At 51.4% G+C, this 21,123-nt stretch overlaps 1 protein-coding gene across 3 annotated transcripts; it reads left to right on the top strand.

Moving 5' to 3' along the window:
- The first annotated feature begins 161 nt into the window (after positions 1-161).
- Positions 162-12,924, top strand: LPAR5 (lysophosphatidic acid receptor 5). Of its 3 annotated transcripts, none has more exons than XM_043561816.1 (2): positions 162-1,062; positions 9,275-12,924. In XM_043561816.1, the coding sequence occupies exon 2, from the start codon at positions 9,485-9,487 to the stop codon at positions 10,604-10,606; it is 1,122 nt and encodes a 373-aa protein (XP_043417751.1). In that variant the 5' UTR covers positions 162-1,062; positions 9,275-9,484; the 3' UTR covers positions 10,607-12,924. The 3 variants fall into 3 exon arrangements, with proteins under 3 accessions (XP_043417751.1, XP_043417753.1, XP_043417752.1); XM_043561818.1 differs by lacking the exon at positions 162-1,062 and adding an exon at positions 2,582-2,884; XM_043561817.1 differs by lacking the exon at positions 162-1,062 and adding an exon at positions 2,917-3,632.
- The last annotated feature ends 8,199 nt before the right edge of the window (positions 12,925-21,123 follow it).

The following is a 21,123-nucleotide window of genomic DNA, read 5'->3' as shown; positions in this document are numbered from 1 at the left end:
AAAAATTGGGGAACCTGGGTGGCTCACTTGGTTGAGCATCTAACTCTTGGTTTCAGCTCAGGTCATGATCTCACGGTTTGTGAGTTTGAGCCCCGCGTCAGGCTCCATGCTGACAGCTCAGAGTCAGCTTGAGATTCTCTTCTCTCCCTCTCTCTCTCCGCCTCTCCCCTGCTCACTCTCTCTGTCTCTCTCTCTCTCAAAACAAATAAATACACTTTTTAAAAAATTTAAAAAAACAAAAACAGCCCCAACTTGTTTATTAACAGAAAAGTTAAAATGCACAAAAATATAGTATAATGCCCCCCATGCACCTTCATCCGCTTCAATTATGAACACATGGTCAATCTTTTAATGGTATGTTAAAGGCTCTGAGAAGCCCTGTAACAGAGAAACCTGTTCAGTCTGGTGTGTCTCAGACTTATTTGACTACGACATCCTTTTTCACCTACCACTCAAAAACTTTAACTTGTTTTTGTGTATTGAGCACGGACAACATGCCTAGCCTTGTTGATACAGAAGACAAGGGGCTCAACCAGAGGGCACAGAGATGAGGGACTGTCCCCCAGCCCTCAGAGCTCACAGCCTGAGGGAGCCAGACAGAAGCAGGGCGGAATGGCCCTGGGCAGGGTGGGGGATGGCCATGAGTGGATAGAGCGAAACCGCCTGCTGGAACCCAAAAGAGAAAGAGACACCCAGGGGGAACTGGTGAGTACAGTGAGAGGTTGGTGGGTTAGTCATCTAGCATCAGTGAGTGGGTGTGCCAGTTAAGCTTCCCGGAAGCTAGGGAGTGTGTGAGCAATGGGTGGGGGGAATCATTAATAGGCAAGGGTTGGGGCTGGATTAAGTACCATTCTCTGCTGGGATTTCTTCTCTGGCCACCTCCGAAGGCCACTGAGGGCGCTGCTTCCTCTCTCTCCCGATCCCGTGTGTGGGGTTGGGTGAGTGCAAAGAGCTGGGACCTGCTGAGATCTGCCAGGAGAGTGTGTCCCCACCCACCTCAGGAGCAGGTCCTACCAGCCCAGCCCAGCTCAGAGCAGGCAGCGGAAGCCACAGGGAACACAGGTATGGGGGTGTCACGGGGCAGGGGGGGAGGGGGTTGAACCTCGTAGGGGGCATGATGGGGAGCATCCCTCCTTCAGAGTGGGGTTTGTGGGTGGGATGGAGATGAGGGTGGGCCATGGGCCCTGGAAAACCTCTTTGAGTAGAGTAAAAAGCTAAAAGGGGCTGCCTCAGGCAGACAGGCCTTTTGGGGCCAAGCCAAGGGAGACAGCCACCACGCTTGGCACACCCAGGAGTGCCCCCTCTGAAGTCTGAAGCCCCTACACTGGGGCATCTTGGGGGAGATGTGACCTCCCCTTCACACTTTAGGTCCCCACCATTATGCTGAACATTGGGCTTCCCACGGCCACTTAGGAGGGCTCTCTGGTGGGGGGCGTCCAGCCCTTCCCCACCCTCAGATAACTTAACCCCCCACTCACCCTCCGAGGCCGGGCCCTCTGCTAGATGACAATGAACTCATCTTATCGGACTCCACTAATGGGCTCACTGGCACAGATGTGTTCTCCTAGTTATCCTTCCCAGCTAACCAAGGTGCGTTTTAATGGGGCTTTGAGAAACACCACCTTAACCCAGTGCACTCGTCTTCTATATGAGAAGATTAGATGAGATGGTCTCTAATGTCCCTAGAATTCTGATAGAATGTGACTCATGAGTGGCATGAAGGGGATGAAATTTCAGATATTGAGCACAGGTGGGGGAAATATTTGAGGGTCGGCAAGGCCTTATGATACCCTCGTATCATACTACTAAGGGCAACTGCCTACCTATTACCTGTGTTTGGGGGGGGGGACCTCCCACCAGGTTGTATCTTGAGCTCCTTTTAGGCCGAGTAAGTCTTAGATCCAGGGGGAGATGGAGGTAAGGATTGGGGGGAAAATAGAAACTCACTCATACCTGTAAGCCTCACTTCCCGGGAGGCACCAGAGCCCAGCTCCTGCTGTTTCTGCCTAAGGCTGTCAGCCCTCTCTAGCCTGCTGCCCTCTAGCCTGTGCCCCAGCCACATAGACGCCTTGTATGCCCGGGCACCCGGAGAAGGAGGGGAGGGGGAAAGCCAGGGTGCACAAATGCCTCCCGAGGTCAGAGCAAGATCAAAGATGCCCAAGGGGTCCAGATTTCTCTGAGGGGGCAGGATCCAACCAGCCCCCAAAGCAAGGGTAAGATGCATATAGACTACTCCGAGTGTAGGGCCGTATAGGGCTGAGCCGGTCTGAGTGACTTCTCCGGATTGTAACTTTATTTCCTGTTTTTCCAGCTCTTGAAAGCAGGGTGGAGGGAGATGTGCAGGTGGCGAAGTGACATCCACACACAGGGGGAAACGAATTACTGAGCTGTAGGCCACCTTTGCTTTCTGCTGCTTCCCAGTGAAGAATGGGAGACAGGAGGTCAGAATACCCAGGGAGGGGGAGAAGACGTGGCTGAGAATGATATCAGATGGGGAAGCCAGGGGTGGGGGGGGGTGAGGGGGGAGCGAGGGGGGGGAGCAGGGGGGTGGAAGGCTGGAGCAAGAATTTAGGCTGGAGAAAGCAGAGCAGGCCTGGAACAGGAGGAGGGAGGATGGAAAGAGGACCCAACTCCCCCCTGGAGGCCTGTGCCTGAGGCTCTTCTCCTTGAGAAGAATGTGGCCCCTCGGGTAGGAAGAGGCTGTCCACTGAGCCTGGTGACACTGTACTATCTCCACACCACAGACCCCTCAGATGAGCACGATTCATCTGTGTCCTCCAAGAAGCTCCAGGACAGAGCTTTTCACAAAGCCTTCAGACTTTGTTAAGCTTCTGCTGGAGGCTCCAGCATAGTTTGGACCCGTTGGAGGAGCGCGAACATTCAGGTAGTAAGAGGTATAATTTACAATTAAGCCTGTCTGTGGGTAAAGGGTACATCCTCCTACTGCTGCCTGCACACAACAGCAGAAGTGGACTTAGCCAACAGGATGGTCAGAACCCACACCGTGTAGGGGTGGGACACACTGGCTGGCCATGACTCCCAGCTGTGGCCTCTGGCATGGAAAATGAGGTTTGGGGCTATTCTAGAACGGATCTTCCGGGGCAAGGAGGAGGAGATCTGAGATTCCTTCTTTTCGAACTTCTGGAGGATGTGAATTACTAAAAAGAGGAGACAGAGAGAGCAAGGCATTTGGTGGATATGCAAGAGGGACAAGGGGGGTGCGCACGGGGAGTGTGGCGGACAGGAGGAGTCTGGACAAAGAGGAGTTATTTCTCTTCCCTGCCCTGCCCCCATCACTGTCTGGGATCACCTATTCCTTTCTCTTCAGCCCTCTCTGCATGGCTGGTCAGCCGCCAGAAGGGTGGATAGCACGGGCAGGTTGCGTGGAGAACAGGGAGGAATGGCCATGACCTAGCCTCCTGCCCATTTTGACTCACATTCTCACTTCCTGCCTGGCAGAAAATAGCTCTGCCCCTCTGGCTTATCTCAGCAAAGAGCAGCGCCCAGCCCAGCTCAGAGGGCAATGGAACAGGTCCAAGAGGACTAGAGGACCTAAGGAACCTGGGCCTTGGATGTGCCCACGGGAAGCTGAAAGAGACCGAGGGAGGAGGAAAGTGGCCGTCCACGCTCTGGTGTGTGAGTGGTGTGGAGGGCGGGTGGTGTGGAATGGCCAGTTCCTGGGGCCTCCATGTGCAGGGTCCCTTTTTGCCCCTCAGTGTCTTGGCCCTGGGATCTATTTGTGCACCTCTGCATGGGTATGTGCTCCTGAGGCTGCCTGACTCTGTACGTCTGGATGTGTAAGAATATTGTCCCTAAGGCAAGGGCTGGGTCTACTCTTCCTCCTCTGGCCCAGTTGTCTGTGCCTCCACACATGCACATACTTGTGTGGGAGAGGGTGTGGGCGTATAGTGATTTGTATGTTACGAGGGATCTCGTGTGCACGTCTCCTAGTGTACCTACACCTCTCTGTGTCCTTGGCACATGCACGTGTGCGTAGTGGTATGCTTGTTACCACATCCGTGCGTGTTGAGGTTACTAAGATTATGTGGGCCTCCCAGTCCCTCCTCCTCTCTGGTGAAACGGAGCCCCAGTGTTCATTTTTTTCTGGGGCAGCTGCTGTTTTTGCTTCCTACGTTTCCCCCACAACCTGACCTCTTTCTCAAGGCAGGACTGGGGAGAGATCCTGGGGCTGCCCCTCCCCCCCCCCCACCAGCTAGAGCCCTCCTTCCATTTCCTGTTTGCCTTCTTTTTGGCAGTTTTTCCCATCTTTGCCATCTGGCCTGGCACTGTGCCCATTCAGCTCCACTGACAGGAGCCCCAGGGAAGCAGGCAGATGGGGTGGGGACCAGGGCAGGGCCTGGCAGCCTCTCAACACCCAGCTTGGGCCATTGTGTGTGTGTGTCTGTTAGAAAGGGGTGACTTTTTGACAGAAAGGACTTCTCCACTTTGGAATTCAGTAACGAAGGCATAACCATCTGCTTTATGGGTCTCTAACTGTACCTTTATTTTATTTTAATTTTTTAATGTTTATTTATTATTGAGAGACAGAGAGACACAGAGTGTGAGCAGGGGAGGCGTAGAGAGAGAGGGAGACATAGAATCTGAAGTAGGCTCCAGGCTCTGAGCTGTCAGCACAGAGCCCGACGCGGGGCTCGAACCCACAAACTGCGAGATCATGACATCATGACCTGAGCCGAAGTTGGTAGCTTAACCAACTGAGCCACCCAGGCACCCCTCTAACTGTACCTTTAAGCAGAAGCTCACCTAGTACCTTATGGTCTCTTTAACATTGTAACTTTATTGACAGAAATACTTGGGATTCTTGGAAAATAATTACTCATTCACTCATTCATTGTCAGGCATGTGCCTCCCAGTTGTAAGAAGCTATTGATTCTTCAAGCAATGGTTCAGAATGATAAAGTGTTACTGTAGTTATAGTGTAAACTGTTTTTGAAATTTTAATGCAGGCTCTTCCCGAACAGGCCTTTTAGGGGACATGGTCCTTTACTAAGTGAGTTAGACACCTGGACAAGATAGGAGTGTGATAAGAAGCGGTTGACCGACTGATTGATACAAAAGATATTGCAGCAAGATTACAGGATGGGTGGACATTGGGGGTGGGGGCAGATTTCCTTCCAGGGGGCCAATGAATGTCACAAGGGCCTGCTAAGCAGAGACTGAAGTGTGAGTGAGCTTGGGAATAAAGCGATGGAAGATAGGGCCCCACCCAATGACCTTACCATCTAGGTGGGGATAATGGAATCAAATAAACACACATAAAACAACCGGAGGAGTTCAAGGCAGCAAACTAAGTGCTTAAGTAGGTAAGAGGACATCCTAAGGAGGGGCACACTTGTGTGTGTGTGTGTGTGTGTGAAAACAAGAGGACTCTGTTACCAGTGTTTGAAAGTCGAGAAAAAGTGGGCTATTAAAAAGAATATATTGCACTTGGGCAAATAAGGACGTAAACACAATTTATTTGTGGGCACAGATTTCTTTTTTCTTTTTCTTTTTTTTTTAAATTTTTCTTTTCAACGTTTATTTATTTTTGGGACAGAGAGAGACAGAGCATGAACGGGGGAGGGGCAGAGAGAGAGGGAGACACAGAATCGGAAACAGGCTCCAGGCTCTGAGCCATCAGCCCAGAGCCCGACGCGGGGCTCGAACTCACGGACCGCGAGATCGTGACCTGGCTGAAGTCGGACGCTTAACCGACTGCGCCACCCAGGCGCCCCAATGTTTATTCATTTTTAGAGAGACAGCATGAGCAGGGAAGGAGGCAGAGATAGAGAGGAGGACAGAGGATCCGAAGCGGGCTCTTGCGCTGACAGCAGCGAGCCCGACTTGGGGCTCAAACCCACGAACTGCGAGAGCATGACCTGAGCTGAAGTTGGACCCTCTGCCGGCTGAGCCCCCTGGGCGCCCCTATGGGCACAGATTTCTCATGGGCTAAGAGACCAAGTGCTCCGTGCAACATGCGTCTTCACATCCAACCATCCACTCTTGTTGCAAGCAGCGGGGCAGCTTGGAGCTGGGTTGGAATCCTGAGTTTGAATGCCAACCGGAGCTCTAGAGCTTCTGTTTCCTTTCCCATAAAAATCAGGATGAACCCCTAGCTCAAAGGACTGTTGGAAGGAATAAAGACGAGGCGCCTAAAATACCCCGGGATGTGGCGGATGGTCAGTAAATGATCGCTAGCAATTTTCACGCAACATGTATTGAGGTAGTGGCTCGGACTACATACAACGATGACTAAGGCCCAGTCCTCAGCCCCTCCCTCCAAGAGCTCACAGTCTAGTGGGAGGGGCAGACCAAGAACAGCTAATTACAATACAGGTGGGACACCCAAGGGAAACCTGTGCGCAGAGTGGAAGCACCTGTGAGGGAACTACAGCTGCCCTGTGGGGAGGGAGGGAGTCAGGCAAGGCTTTCCGGAGTCCTAAGAAATGATTGACTTTGCCAGCTGGGGAATGGGAGGCAGAGCACATGCAAAAGGCATGTGCCCAATTATCATTAGCTTGGTGTGACCAGAGCAAAGAAGCATGGAAGAGGGGGGGGGCATGGGTCAGGGAAAGAGTCTCATTTCATTTGCCTTTCTGTGTGTTTCATCCCCCTATAGTATTATTTTCATTGTTGAAATGGGTATTTTGCAGAGGAAACGTTTATTTCCTTTATTCTACGAGACCTCTCACAAGTCTTAAACTGGTGGTAGTCGTAGTTGGGGGGAGAACAAATGAGCAAAAAACCCACAAGAAAACTCTTAGAGTCAGGTTTACAACTTGGTTCCATACAGAAAGTTAAGCAGTTCCAGGGCTCGTGGCTGGCTCAGTTGGTGGAGCAGGAGACTCTTGATCTCGGGGCTGTGAGTTTGAGCCCATGTTGGGTGTAGAGATTACTTAAAAATAAAATCTTAAAAAAAAAAAAATTTAAGCAGTTTCTTTTGAAAGGAATAAATCCAGTATCTTGGAATAATGGCTCAGGGTCTCCAGATGACCCTGCTCCCTCAGATGGCATGTGGACCCCACGTTCACAGCATTATTCACAATAGCCAAAACGTATAAAATTCCAAGTAACCATTGCCAGATGAATAGATTAAAAACAATTTATGCATATATTATTCCGCTATTAAAAAAAAGATTGCAATTCTGATACATACTACAACATGGATGGACTTTGAAAACTTTATGTGAAGTGAAATAAGCCAGACAGAAAAGGACAGATACTATATGATTCCACTCATATGAGGAACCTAGGATAGGCAAATTCAACACCAAAATACCAAGTAATCTATTTTTAAAAATGGGCAGAGGACCTGAGTAGACACGTTTCCAAAGAAGACATACGGATGGCCAGTGGACACATGAAAAGATGCTCCACGTCGCTCATCATCAGGGAAATGCAAGTCAATCTCAAAACAATGTGATATCACCTTACATTTGTCAGAATGGCTGGTATCAAAAAGACAAGAAATAAGAAATTCTGGCGAGAACGTGGGGAAAAAGGAACCCTCTTGCATTGTTAGTGGGAATGTAAATTGGTCCAGCCACTCTGGAAAAGAATATGGAGGTTCCTCAAGTAATTAAAAATAATTTACCGTATAATCCAGTAATTCCACTGCTGGGTATTTACCCAAAGAAAATGAAAACACTAATTCAAATAGAGTAGGCAAATTCCTGGAGACAGAAAGTAGAATAGAGGTTACCAGGAGCTGGAGAGAGTGTGAGGAGAGAATAGGCAGTTGTTATTTAATGGGTATAGAGTGGTTTGGGATGATGAAAAAGTTCTGGAAATAGCAGTGATGATCACGCATCATTGTGAGTGTACTTAATGTCACTGAATTGTATACTTAAAGACAGTTAAAATGGTAATTTTGAAGTTCTGTGTATTTCAGCCCCCCGCCCAAAAGATGGCATTTGGGGGTTAAAGATGGAGGAGTAGCTTCTGTGGCATTAGGACATTAAGGAGGATGGGATCCTGTGACCATGTCCTGTCCCTCTGACTCCTCTACCTCCTGGCCATATCCGTTGTCCACCAGCTTTTGCCTGAGCACTGTGGCTGCTGTGGTCTGCTCTCTCCAGCAGCCTCGGCAATGCCCTCGGTACCTCCTCGCCCCACTGTCACGCTTTCTGGACTTAGGGTCCCCTCTGAACCCTCATTAAAACAACACCTTCTGGGGCACCTGTGTGGCTCAGTTGGCTAAGTGTCTGACTTCAGCTCAGATCATGATCTCGCAGTTCATGAGTTCGAGCCCCACACTGGGCTCTGCTGCTCTCTGCCTGCTTCGGATCCTCTGTCTCGCTCTCTGCCCCTCCCCCACTTGCTCTCTCCCTCTTTCTCTCTTTCTCTCTCATAGATAAAATAAACTTAAACAACCCCCCCCCAAAAAAAAAAACAAACAAAAACAAACATCCATCCATCACAGACCCCATTTGGGAAGCTCTCTAGTCAGATCCTGCAGGGAACACTTGGAAAAGTACAACCTTCCCCTGCCTGGCAGGACCATGCTGATGTGCGATCCGCCTTTGAGAGCCCTTTGTGTTATTATCCCCAGTTTACGGATGAAAAAACTGAGAGAGGTCCCACAAGCTGAACCTCTGACCACAAACCCAGCGTACACAGGAGCAACTGTGATGTAATGAGTGAGGCTCAGGATTTTGTACTGCACTGGGGAGTTTGAACTTTATTCTTTAGATAACTGGGAGCCAGCAGAGCTGGGGAGTTCCAGGGGAGGTGCTCCATCATAATTCTCACCATCTGACATAATACCTATTTACTTGCACTTTATTATGTCTCCCCTCAATGGAATGTAAGGCAGATGGGGGCAAGCGAGGCCTTCATTTTGTTCAGTGCTTTGAACAGGCCTGGAACCTTCTAAAGGCTCAGTAAACATCTGTAGAAGACAGAAAGGAAGGGAGCAATGTTATTTGATAATAACAGCAACCTGTGCACTTTACACATATCTCATTTCATCTAACAACCTCATGACGTAAGGGACCCCTCTTTTTCCCCCCAGGTAAGGAAAATGAGAGATTAAGTCACCTTTCTGAGGACAAAGCTAGGCAAGCTGGCAAAACCAGGATTTAAACCCTGGCAGTCTGATTCCAGAGCCTGGGCATTTAACACTGTGCTACACAGCCTTCCTGCAGAAAGCTATTCTGGCCGGATGGAAGGTGGGGGAAAGACCCAAGAGGCCAGCCAAGTTAGCTAGATAAACATTTGTGACTTCTACCCTGTCTTTGCATACTCTTGACTTTGGCTTCCCTTGCTATTCCAGGTCTCCACTGCTGATGAAGCTGTGACCCAAAGCATCCAACCCCTGGCAGCCATCTGCTTCGCAGCCATAGCCCACATTCCCATGCCCTGCTTGCTTTGGGGCTCTCTCTCTGTGAGGCCTCCAGGCCCCGCCCTGGAGATGAACGCGATGCCAGGGTCCTAGTGTGCCTCATGATGCCCCCAGCCTAGCTCCTCCCCACACTTCGGTACGATGTTGCCCAACTCTACCAACAGTTCTGTTCCCCCTGCCAACGGTTCTGTTCCCCCGTGCCCCGACTACCGGCCCACCCACCGCCTGCACATGGTGGCCTACAGCCTGGTGCTGGCCGCAGGGCTCCCCCTCAACGCGCTGGCCCTCTGGGTCTTCCTGCGCGCGCTGCGCGTGCACTCCGTCGTGAGCGTGTACATGTGCAACCTGGCGGCCAGCGACCTGCTCTTCACCCTCTCGCTGCCCGTGCGCATCTCCTACTACGCCCTGCACTACTGGCCCTTCTCCGACCTCCTGTGCCAGACAGCGGGCGCCATCTTCCAGACGAACATGTACGGCAGCTGCATCTTCCTGACTCTCATCAACGTGGACCGCTACGCGGCCATCGTGCACCCGCTGCGGCTGCGCCACCTGCGGCGGCCCCGCGTGGCGCGGCTGCTCTGCCTGGGAGTGTGGGCGCTCATCCTCGTGTTCGCCGTGCCCACCGTCCTGGTGCACAGGCCCTCGTCCTGCAGCTACGGCGGCGGCCAGGTGCGCCTGTGCTTCGAGAGCTTCGGCGACAGGCTGTGGAAGGGCGGGCTGCTGCCGCTCGTGCTGCTGGCCGAGGCGCTGGGCTTCCTGCTGCCCCTGGTGGCGGTGCTCTACTCGTCGGGCCGGGTCTTCTGGACCCTGGCGCGGCCCGACGCCACGCAGAGCCAGCGGCGGCGGAAGACCGTGCGCCTCCTGCTGGCCAACCTCGTCATCTTCCTGCTGTGCTTCGTGCCCTACAACGCCACGCTGGCGGTGTACGGGCTGCTGCGGGGCAACCTGGTGGCGGCGAACAGCAAGGTCTGCGATCGGGTGCGCGGGGTGCTGATGGTGATGGTGCTGTTGGCCGGCGCCAACTGCGTGCTAGACCCTCTGGTGTATTACTTCAGCGCCGAGGGTTTCCGCAACACCCTGCGAGGCCTGGGCACTCCGAACCGCGCCAGGACCTTGGCCACCAACGGGGCTCAGGGGGCGCTCGCCGAACAGCCCACTGAGACCACTTGCATCACCACCCCGGCTACCGCCGAACAGGGGCTGCTCAGGCCCTCCAACGTGGGGACACCCTTAACCCAGCTCCCCGAGGACTCGGCCCTCTGACAGCCCATCATGCCATCGCGCGGTCACCCCCACCTCTCACCCCCTCGCCGCTGACACGCATTAGGGTGTGTACACGAGGGAAGTGGATTGGGCACTTGGGACTTCTGGAAGGCAACTCCTGCCCAGAAATGCAGAAAAGAACAAAGTGTGGGGAGCCTGGGAAGGAGGAGCGCTGTGCTAATGGCCTTCTTTAATTTGGTGGTGATGGTGAGCCTGAGGCCGACCCCTTCCCCAGTCCCTAGGAAGTGAAGCTGTGAGCTTTCCCAATGCAGAGGCAGATGACTGGATGGCATGCCCTTGGCGTGGTCATGAAGCACTCTTGAGAGCTGGGAGATGGAGCAGAAAGTGGGTGTCCTGGATTTACAGCCACCACAGTAGTCTTAGGACCTCAGGTGCCACCCACCCTCATTTCCACCTGGGCTTCCCTTTCCCAGAACTTCCCTTGCCGAGTAAACTCAACGATATGGAGTTTAATGGATACAGACAGAATTGGTTTCCTTCTCGGTTAGTGACTTGTAACAATTTGGACCTGGCACCCAAAGTGGGGTGGTCGGGGGCAGGACAAAACTGTGCGTTGGAGGGTATTTTTTCCCCCAGATCCAGTCCCTGTAGCCCTTTTCACCTGTCTCTGTCCACCCCACACCGCTTTTGAGACTGCCTCCACTCTAGGTCCTAAATTCTCTCTCTCTGCCTCTGGTGCATCATCTAGAATTAAGGAGAAAATTCTTTGTACTAAAGTAGCAGTTCTTAAACTTTGTTCCCAGACCCTTTAACAACTCAAGGATTCCAAAGGGCTTTTGCTTGCACTTTATTCTTTTGAGACTTAACCATAACAGAAATTAGAACTCACGAGTGTTAACGACAGAAACACACAAGCACACTTTCCATTAGCTGTGAGAGCAATAATGTCATCACATTTCATGAAGCCTCTGGAAAACTCCACTGTATACCTGTGAGAGATGAGAATGCAAAGAACAAATGACATGGTGGGAGAAGCAGGATTCCAAAAATAACTTTGACCTTGTGGACATCCTTAAAGAGCCAGTATCAGAGCTCACGTGTAACTTCTTCCCAGGGCATATACATACATTGTTTTTTATTACTACCAGGGACAGGGCAATACTTGGGCAAATCAATTGCTAATTGTAGTCCAGAAGGCTTGAGGGTTTGCAGGGGGTAGGTGGGAGTTGCACACCCAGTGTAACACCACCCTGGACTTCCTGGAGCGGCAGCCCTGAGGTGGGGGTGAACTAGTCACACAAACACTCTGAGGAGGGGCAGGGCTCCTCTCTCCCTGGGAAGGGAAAAAGGAACTATTGCCACAGCCAGGAAAGAACTTTCCAGCGAAAAAAGAGTGCAATGGGAGGACAGGAATAGGCTGGCTGTTCTTTGCAAGCTGGAGGCAAGGGACATGGAAGACTGGTTCATGGGCCACCTACTGTTTTCTTCCCTCTTTACAGGAGTTGGGCTGGGAGGGGTTGCAGAGTTGGCATCTTGAGACTCTGTAACTGAGGAAGTTGCTGCCATGCGTGTGTCCTGTATGCATTTCTGTCTCTGTGTCTCTCAATGATGTATGTTTCTGTGTGTGGGAGGGGGGAAAGAGAGATGGAGAGAGAGAGATAGAAAGAGATTGAGAGAGACAGATAGACAGTGTCAGGGTTTTCCTGTGTGTGTCTCTGTGTGTTTTAGTTTGGAGCAAGCCTTTTGTGTGTCTTTAAGCGAGTGCTTCAGATGGTGATTTACAGGGGTAAAATGACCCCTGGTGGCCAACGCAGAGAAGTGACCCAGATTCCTCAGTGATCGCTTTCAAGTAGAGCCTTCCACCATCAGGTGCGAAGATACAGCCCTGGGCCAGGCCCTCTGGTTCTCTAGAAGAGGCCTGATGGTTAGCACCTGACCCATCTTGTTCATCCTTAGGGTTCAAGACCCATGCCCTCCCAGCCCTGGGAGCATCAAACGTGGTTGTATTCCAAAGTCTCAGAACTTTGCCCTACCCAACCGAACTGGATTGAACACAGTTGTTAAAAATTACTTGAGTATTTTTATATTCTGATATGTGAATGGATTCCAAAGTACCAAAAATTCACATAGCAAGCATCTAACATTCTATATAATTTACTTATTTATTTTTATAATTTTTATAGTTTCTTGTCTGTTTCCCCACCCCTTCCCCCCCCCCCCCCCCCAGGTATGATGTAAGGTCCCTGGAGGCAGGGATTTTGGTTTGCTTGGTTCTTTGATGTATCTCCAGCATCTAGAACAGCTCCTGGCACAAAAAAAGTGCTCAATAAATACTTGTTGAATGATAAACAGTTGAATTTTGGTGTGGAGTAGTTTATTATCTAGTGGGGGAGCATAGACAAGTCAATAACTACCATTCAAGATACAAGATTCAAGAGTGGGGAGTCAGGTGTTGGCAGTTAATTTAGTTGGCAGTGGGAAGCCCGTAAAGGTTCCTGAGTGGGGTTTTGCTCATTCTGGCAAACAGTGTGGGATAAATTGTAGGGAAGTGAGGAGGGGAATCTAAAGGGAAAGGAAGACGGGTCAGACTGCTGTTAAAATTGTCGAAGAGAAGTGTGACCATAGCCTGTGGAGGTGGATGGAAATGGGTCCTCTCCAGTGTGAAATCTCGGGTGTCTAAGTTCTGGTGGACTGTTTCCCCATATTCAGCACATCCAAAGAGTTTCTATCATGAGTACAGAGACGCAAGACTAGATTAAGGAGATGTGGCAGGCAGAGGAGGAATGAACAGAAGAACCTGACAAGTAACAGGCTGGGGAAGTTTAAGAAGACCCGTAGCCACTGCCATTTTCACAGAATTCTCCAATTACTGAGTGCGCAGTAGGATGGAGGTGACACGTGGGGAAATCCAGAGAGAGCCCTCACCCCACGTCCTAGAGTCACCCTTTTTGAGGTTTAGGAAAGTCCAAACGAGGAAAATGAGAACATCCTAGGTGGAGAGAGAGGAGCATTAACAAGTTTTAAAAATACTTGCGAGGATCCCAGTGTAGTGCTTATTATTATATTATTATTTAGTGATTGAGAATTACAATAACCCTGTGAGTTAGGGACGATTATTATCCCCATTTCACAAACAAAACGTCCTAAAGAAGCTTCAGTCTGAAGGTCACACACCCAGGAAGAGGCACAGTATCCATTTGGCTCCCAAACTCCTACTCTTTGCAGTACATCCACTGTCTCTCCCCTTTCTCGGGCTTCCCACCTTCTCATGGCTCTGTCACATCCACCCTCCCTGGGTTCCTTACTCCTCCTTCCCTCCTCATGCAGGCCACCTCTCTTGATGACTTCTCTCCCCCTGAATCTGCTGTATCATCTCTGCTCCCTCTTCCCGCTACTTCCTCCCTGCTCCTAACCCACTCACCCTCCAGCACACCTTCCCCCTCCCCCTCCCCCTCCCCCTCCCCTTGCCTCAGATTCCGGTGCAGAACACAACACGGCTGTGTCAGTGCAGAGAACTGGACTCGTTCAGGGTTCCAGTTGTGCTGAGCCCTGAGATACGTCCCATCGAGGCTTCAGAAGGGAGTAGCAAGTTGGTGGAACACCCAGGCAGGATGGCCGTGACTCCCCTCCCCCAGCCAGGAGGTACCCAACATCTCCAAGGCAGCACTCTTGATTGCCTGCCAACTAAGCTGAAGAGGGGACCTCCCCCTGGTTCTCCTCAAAGTCGGCCTCCTCTGTTGGATGGTCCCTCCACAGAGTGAGAGTAGGTGGGAGTAGACACACAATCATTGGTCTTGAAATAAAACAAATTCAGGAGAATCACAGCCAAGGTAAGGGGTACCAAAGGGGCAGAGAGGCTTCTCTCTCAGCCCTGAAAGATCTTGAGGAAAATTCCTACTGGGTTGCCACCTGGGGTCCCATGGAGGAAATGGGGGGGGGGGGGTGTTTAATCTCACAACATGGACTTTCTTCTTCACTCTTAGGAGACCCTGAGACAGAGAGAGGCTGGGTGGTCACCGTGCCATATCCTTTCCAGAGGAGATAGCACTGAAAAGTGCAGTTTCTCACACAGGCCTTGGGGAACACAAAGGCTCTCAGAACTTCAGAATTGAACCAACCTAGGCGGTACTAATTTCAGCTCTGTCACTTCTTGACAATGTGACTTTAGCAAGACACTTAAACTCTCTGAACCTCTGTTTTCTCCTCTGTGAAATGGGGACCATAGTATCTACTTGTTGGGTTGTTGAGAGATCCATGAGATCACCTTTGAAGGGCACCTGAGAGAAATCCCATAAGGGGGAGCTCTCTTTTCAACAGGAGTGTGGGGAGGAGATGCTATTGGTAAAGTCTGTTTGTGATGCCCAAGGGGAGTGTTTCTGGAAGGCAGCAAGGGCTCCAAGGTGAATCCTCACCCAGACAGAGCTCTGCCAGCAATCAGAACTAGGGCCAGGGGATGGGTGGGCAAGGCAGGCTGGGCAAGTTTCCATGGTGCTAGGTCAAGTAGACAGTTTCCAGGGGCAGGCACTAGCCTGTTGCCCTCTGGGGGCACTCTCTCCCCACTAGGCCTAATAATGTCCATCCCACAGACAGAGGAGTCTCGGGTAGAAAAGTGCCTGAAAGGGAGAGGAGAGGGGGCATGGGATGAAGAACCAAGCAAAGGAGAAAGGGCAAGAGAGGAGGCTGGAGGGGAAGTAAGGGCCCAGGCAGGCACAGGGTGGGGCCCGGAGAGGGGCCTAGGGCAGGAGGGCGGGAGAGAGCCCGGGAGGGAAAGCGCCGAGGAGGGAGGAGGGAGGGACAGGGAGGGAGACCAGCGGCGCTGACACAGCCTCGATGTGTGGAACGGGCTGGGGTTTGGCCCACAGGTCAGGCGTCTGGCAGTATTATGGGATGGAGAGGCCTTAGGAGACAGGGAGAGTATTATGGGCTGGAACAGCCTTAGGAGACTGGGGAATATTATGGGCTGGTGAGGCCCGGATCCAACTGGAGGCGGGAGGAAGGGGTGCGGGGCGGGAAGGGGGGGTGGTGGTGGAAGGGAATATTATGGGCTGGAGGCCTCCTGCGACCAGAGGCAAGAGTATTATGGGCTGGCAAGGCCTTCGGTGGCCAGAGGGGGGAGCAGCGGGGGATGGCACCGGCTGCATGTGACTGAGGGGGGGGGCCAAGTTGGGGGGGTGGCGAGTGGGGGTGGGGGAGCATATTATGGGATAGCTCTTTGTACCTACTGCGGGGACTGCTTCTCCAGAAGATATTATGGGATGTCGTGTGTGGGAGGGGGAGTGGGGCTGGGGGGATTATTATGGGATGGTGGTGCAGAATGGGGAGGGCCTGAGGAGCTCTTCTCCAGCCCCCCCACCCCTTACTCTCTTTCCATCCACTCTAAGGTCTGCCTTCTCTCTCAAACGGTCCAAGGGGAACACCTGAAATGCACCCCCACTACACACGCACACACTTTGAGCACCTCAACCCATCCTAGGCATCTCCCCTGACTAGCAGACACCTCCAGGGTGCTCAGGGGGAAAGGCAGCCCCTGGAGAATGGGGAGCAAGCCCCAAAGCAGGGCTGTGGTGGCCAGTGGACCACACCTCCCACCTGCACGGTGTCCCCTTGGCTTCCTATCCCCTTGGGCCACTCTCCTCCCTCTTCTTCCTCCACAAAGTGGGGGCCCTTGATCCTCTTCCCCTCCCCCCTCCCCTCCATTTCCTCTCCAGCTCCCTCCACAGCCGTAACCAGTAAAACAGGCGGCCAGCTATTATGGGATGGCTGCTCCCGGCAGCTCTGCAGGGAGGGGGCGGTCACCGCGGAATGTCTCTTGTGGGTGGCTATTATGGGATGGCCGCCTCTCTTTTTTGGGGGGGGTGGGGGCTAGCAAGGAGAAGGATTATTATGGGATGTGCCCTGCACAGCTGGGTGGGGCTGTCCTGGGTAGGTGAAGCTCTGGGGAGGGGTGGGGGGTGGGGAAGGAAAGGAAGGAAGAGGGAGGGAAAGGAGCTGTGGAGGGTGGGGTGAGCCCTGGAGCCAGACCTGAGGCCTGGCAAGAGTAACTGGCTGGAGAGGTTCTTCTATGACAGATGTTTGAAGGGGCCCCTGGGGCAGCTGGAGCTGGTCAAATTTGAACCCTGGACACCTGGGTCCTTTTGCAGCTTGTGAGCTGCATGGTCGCTGAGTCCAGGGCCAGCAGAGCTGGGCTGGCGGTGAGAACGCCTGCGTTCTGGTGTTCTGGCTGTGTGGCACATCAGTGGGAGTGGTGCTCCTGGGTGAACACAGTACCCAAGTACTCTCCTCCCCCTTGGCCTTCCTGGATTTTGAGCCTTGGGACCATAGCTCGGGTGGCAAGGTTGGGCCAGGGGGGCTTTGCAACCTTGCAGTCATACCCAGGAAACAGAGACTCTGTTGGTTTCTGAGGGGCAAATGCCTAGCCTGTCACTACAGCTCTCCGCCCCCCCCCCCAAGCCCTGCGCGACCTGCATCCTGTCTAGCCATCAGAATGCACTGTCACTGTGGCTTTTTTTTCCCCTATGTTGTCTTTCCAAACTCCTTTTCTGATAAAGCAGAACACTGGTCTCTTAGACCTCTTATGTGCAGAGTTTCTGGGGCTTACACAGAACGGAGATGCAGAGAGAGCATGTGCTGAAAACTCCATGGACAACCCACTCTGAGTGTTATTCTAGGTTCTTCTGTACCACGGGATGGAAACAGAACTCTAAGGTAACCGGCTAGAGAGGCTGTCCCCCTGGGTGCGTTAATCAGGAGATTATCCCACCCTTAGTCTCTGTGGGCCAATCATGCTAGTGGTTTATTTATAATTTATCTGGAAGGGTAGCATGGGGCCAGGGTAGGGAGTGGGGGAGCATAGAAGCATAAAGACCACAAAAGCAATACATAAACACACACATCCCAGCCTTCTCTGGAATTCAAGAAGAGAGAAAGGGATTCTAACATTCTTGTGGCGGTAGCAGGGAGAGGTGGGGAGTAAGATGACAAGGGGATAAGTGGGTAGAACTTGCAGGGATAGGGGCAGGGAGGGCTGTGGGGGACAAAAGCTATCAGTGTTTATATCACGCACAAAGCTGTGACTACCCAGTTATAAAACTGTCTTCCTGGTTTACATTACGAATCATTGTAGTAATGTGGTATATATATGATGAAAAGTCTGTGGGGCAGATGGAGATATTACAGAAGGGAATTTGAGGCTGAGAGGCAGGCTGGATCCCCTAGAGAAAAGGGGAGAGAGGAGGGCACAGTAGATACTTGCAGCTCTGTATACAAAGGAGTTAAAAGAAGGTATACCCACATTATGGTATCTTAAAAGAGCTCCCTCCTCTCCCCTAAAGGAGTACAAGGTTCATCTTTAGTACTCGGAACAATCATGGGGGAGGATTTGCACAAATGAATGGGGCCCAATCTTGGTGTCATGAGAATTGAATGAGGAAGACTGTGGCAGCTTTGCAGAATGGGGGTAAGGGTCTGCATACCACATGGATGTGGCAAAAGGATTGTCCAGGGAGTTAAGTCAGGCAGGAGTTGGTGGAAAGATGTATCAGCATCACTTGTGCTCTGCTTAGAAACAAAGGGATGTTGACTTCCTAAAGCAAGCTCTTGTCTCTCCTGAATTTATTTGTCCTTGCCAGATCTCCAGCCCTGGGTTCCAGGAGGAGGGCAGAGTCCTGTGGCCAGGCCCTTTCTCTAGGAAAGTTGAGATTAGGAGGGCAACACAGAGATGGTGTAAGGTTGATCCTACTCACGTCTGATCAGGAAGGCCCCTCCTAGGAGGAAGTTCAAGTTTCTCTTCAACCTGTCCCACTGCCACAGGTCTTGGATTTGTGTGAAAAAGGCATATGAAAGCAAAGACAGACATGCTCTCGGGCTTGGGGGGTCAGAGCAGCCAGGCAGTGGTGATGGGACACTCATTTTCACTTGGATCCTGGTTCTCTGGGGATCAGAAAGAGGGCAAAGTGACAGGTTTATGGGTTCAGGTTCTCTGACAGCTAAAGGGTTTTAAGATTGGGCTCTTGGACTTTCTAGGGCTGGGTCCCCAAGGTACCTGCAGGCCCAATTAGGGAAGGGGAGGGTATATGTTGAAAGGCTACCTTGTGACAAAATTGAATGAAGAAGGCATCCTGGAATGCTGACTTGTACATGGGAGGAGGGAAGATGGTGAATATTACACATCAAAGGGATTTTTTTTTTTGGATGGAGAATGAGGCTGCAACAAGATGAGGTCATGATCTCATGGTTCATGAGTTCCAGCCTTGCATCCAGCTCCGTGCTGAGTGTGGAGCCTGCTTGGGATTCTCTCTCCCTCTCTCTCTGCCCTTCCCCTGCTTGCTCTCTGTATCTTTCTCAAAATAAATAAAAATAAACTTTAAAAAAAAGGAGGGCAGATGATATTATAGGATTTCAGTATTAGAAACACTGGATAGTTGAACATTGCTTTCCAATGAAAATCCCTTAGTTTGGTAGGGAACAGATGGGAGATATCTTGATTACCCATCTATATTGTAAATCCTTTTGGAATACCTTCCACCCTCTAGAAGGACTATTAAGAACCTCTAATGGGATCTCTTCTCTCTCTCTCTCTCTCTCTCTTTTAGTTTATTTATTTATTTTGAGAGATAGAGCAGGAGAGAGGCACACAGAGAGAATCCCAAGTAGGCTCTGCACTGCCAGCCCAGAGCCTGACTCGGGGCTTGAACTCACGAACCATGAAATCACTACCTGAGCCGAAATGAAGAGCTGGATGCTAAACTGACTGAGCCACCCTGGAATCTGATCTTTCCTGAGATCAGTTGGGATTTGTTTTATTCTCTGTAACAGGAAATGGGAAATAGCACTCAGTAGTTCTTCCTGGACACCGGATATTCTATCTTCTTTCATAGTTTGATGGATTATTTATACTTCTTGGAGGGAGGCATCTGGGGTCCTTGCATTCCCCATGGTGTCCAGCTTGGTGCCTTACTAGGTACACAGTTGTCGACGTCTGTTGGATGAACATGAGTAGTAGCAGTGAGTGAGTAGAGGGAAAGCAGGTCTAGACTCTTGGTATCTATATAGAAGGATCCTCATTTCACATTATGGTGGAATGTCCATCCATAGGAGTGACCCACGTGTGTTGATGAATGGACCACCTGACCTGGGGGAGGCAGGGTGAGGTGGGAGGAGGACTGCTGGAATGTTGAGAAATAGTCTAAAGACTCCTTTCTAAAATAGGAGTTTATAATTATTATGGGATGCTGTGGGTAAATTAAACTTTATCTAAATGGCTTATTTGGCCAGCATGGTATTTGATTGGTCTTACTCAAAACTAAGAGCTGGAGGTAAGTATCTGGAGAATAACTGGATTTTGGTTGGATTGCATGGGACCCTGGGTTGACTCTCAGTTCCTGAGTGTCTGGAAATGGTGAGATGAGGAAAGGTAGGGTTTGTCCTAGACAGCAAGAGGCTTTATGCCAGGATACTGCTTTGGCCCAGAAAGGGATGAAGGTGTGTACAAGTTGGGGCGGGCACAGGGCAGTGTGGGTAGCCTGCTTCACCCTTGTGGCTCTGGTTGTTAGAATAGACTGACAGCCAGTGGAGGTGGGGGAGGTATGACTATGAATATTATGGGATGCCTGGCTGGAAAGGTATAGGGGTGGTGGCTGGAGATGAAGCATTATGGGATGTGAGGCTGGGTTGTGCTAGGAGTATTATAGTATGTCTGGTGGACCACAGGCTCCTTGACATTATTATGGGATATCAGGGTGTGGGGTAGGGGAGTAAAATTATGGGATATCTTTCCAGTGTTAGAGGAAAGGAGATTAGATGACCATCTCTGTAGGGTGCTGATCGTTATGGGATATGTCTTTGACAGGGAGAAGTGGTTATCATGAGCTGTGGAGTTAGAATGAAATGTGTGAAGGTTGAGGGTGCTGGTGTGAGGATCTAGACCCTAGCCTGAGCTGCCCTCAGCCCCTGCAGGCTAGGGGGTTGGTTATTATGGGATGCCAGTATAGAAAGTAGGAAACTGATTATTACGGGATGTGTGTGGGAGGAGGCCGAAGTGTCCGTTGTTGTAATGTGGTGGGGGGGTGCGTTTCTGACTATTATGGGATATCAAACTGGGGGTGGATGAAGAGTGGTTATTATGGGATGTCTGTGGGGGATGGGGATGAATATTATGGGATGTGAGGCTGAAGTGCTGGGAGGGGTGCTTATTATGGGATGGCCATGAAAAGGAGAGGTGACGAATTATTATGGGATGTCAGCATTAGGGCCAAGAGTGAAGAAGTTGGCAAAGGGTGGCTATTATGGGATGTCTGAGGTGGGGAAAGGGTTAGTTGCAAAAGGTCTGCAATATTATGAGATGTCAACAGCCTTGGCATATAGGTGTATGGAGTGCGTGTGTGGGGGGGTGGTGTGTGTGTGTGTGTGTGGGGGGGTGTCCGTGTGTATTATGGGATGGCCAGGAGGTGGGTGGTTGCCCGGGTGACACGCGCGCGCGCGCTCGAAGGGGGCGTGGCCAGTGGTTGCCTGAGCGACGAGGGGGCGGGGGTTGCCCGGGAGACCTAAGGAGGAGGGTG

Source organism: Prionailurus bengalensis, chromosome B4 (assembly GCF_016509475.1).
Source record: "Prionailurus bengalensis isolate Pbe53 chromosome B4, Fcat_Pben_1.1_paternal_pri, whole genome shotgun sequence".
Classification (NCBI taxonomy): domain Eukaryota; kingdom Metazoa; phylum Chordata; class Mammalia; order Carnivora; family Felidae; genus Prionailurus; species Prionailurus bengalensis.
The sequence above is the reverse complement of the archived record's forward strand: the minus strand, read 5'-3'. Positions and strand labels throughout refer to the sequence as shown.

Coding starts and splice junctions, on each gene's coding strand:
- LPAR5 (XM_043561816.1), top strand. CDS start 9,485: ATGTTGCCCAACTCTACCAACAGTTCTGTTCCCCCTGCCAACGGTTCT.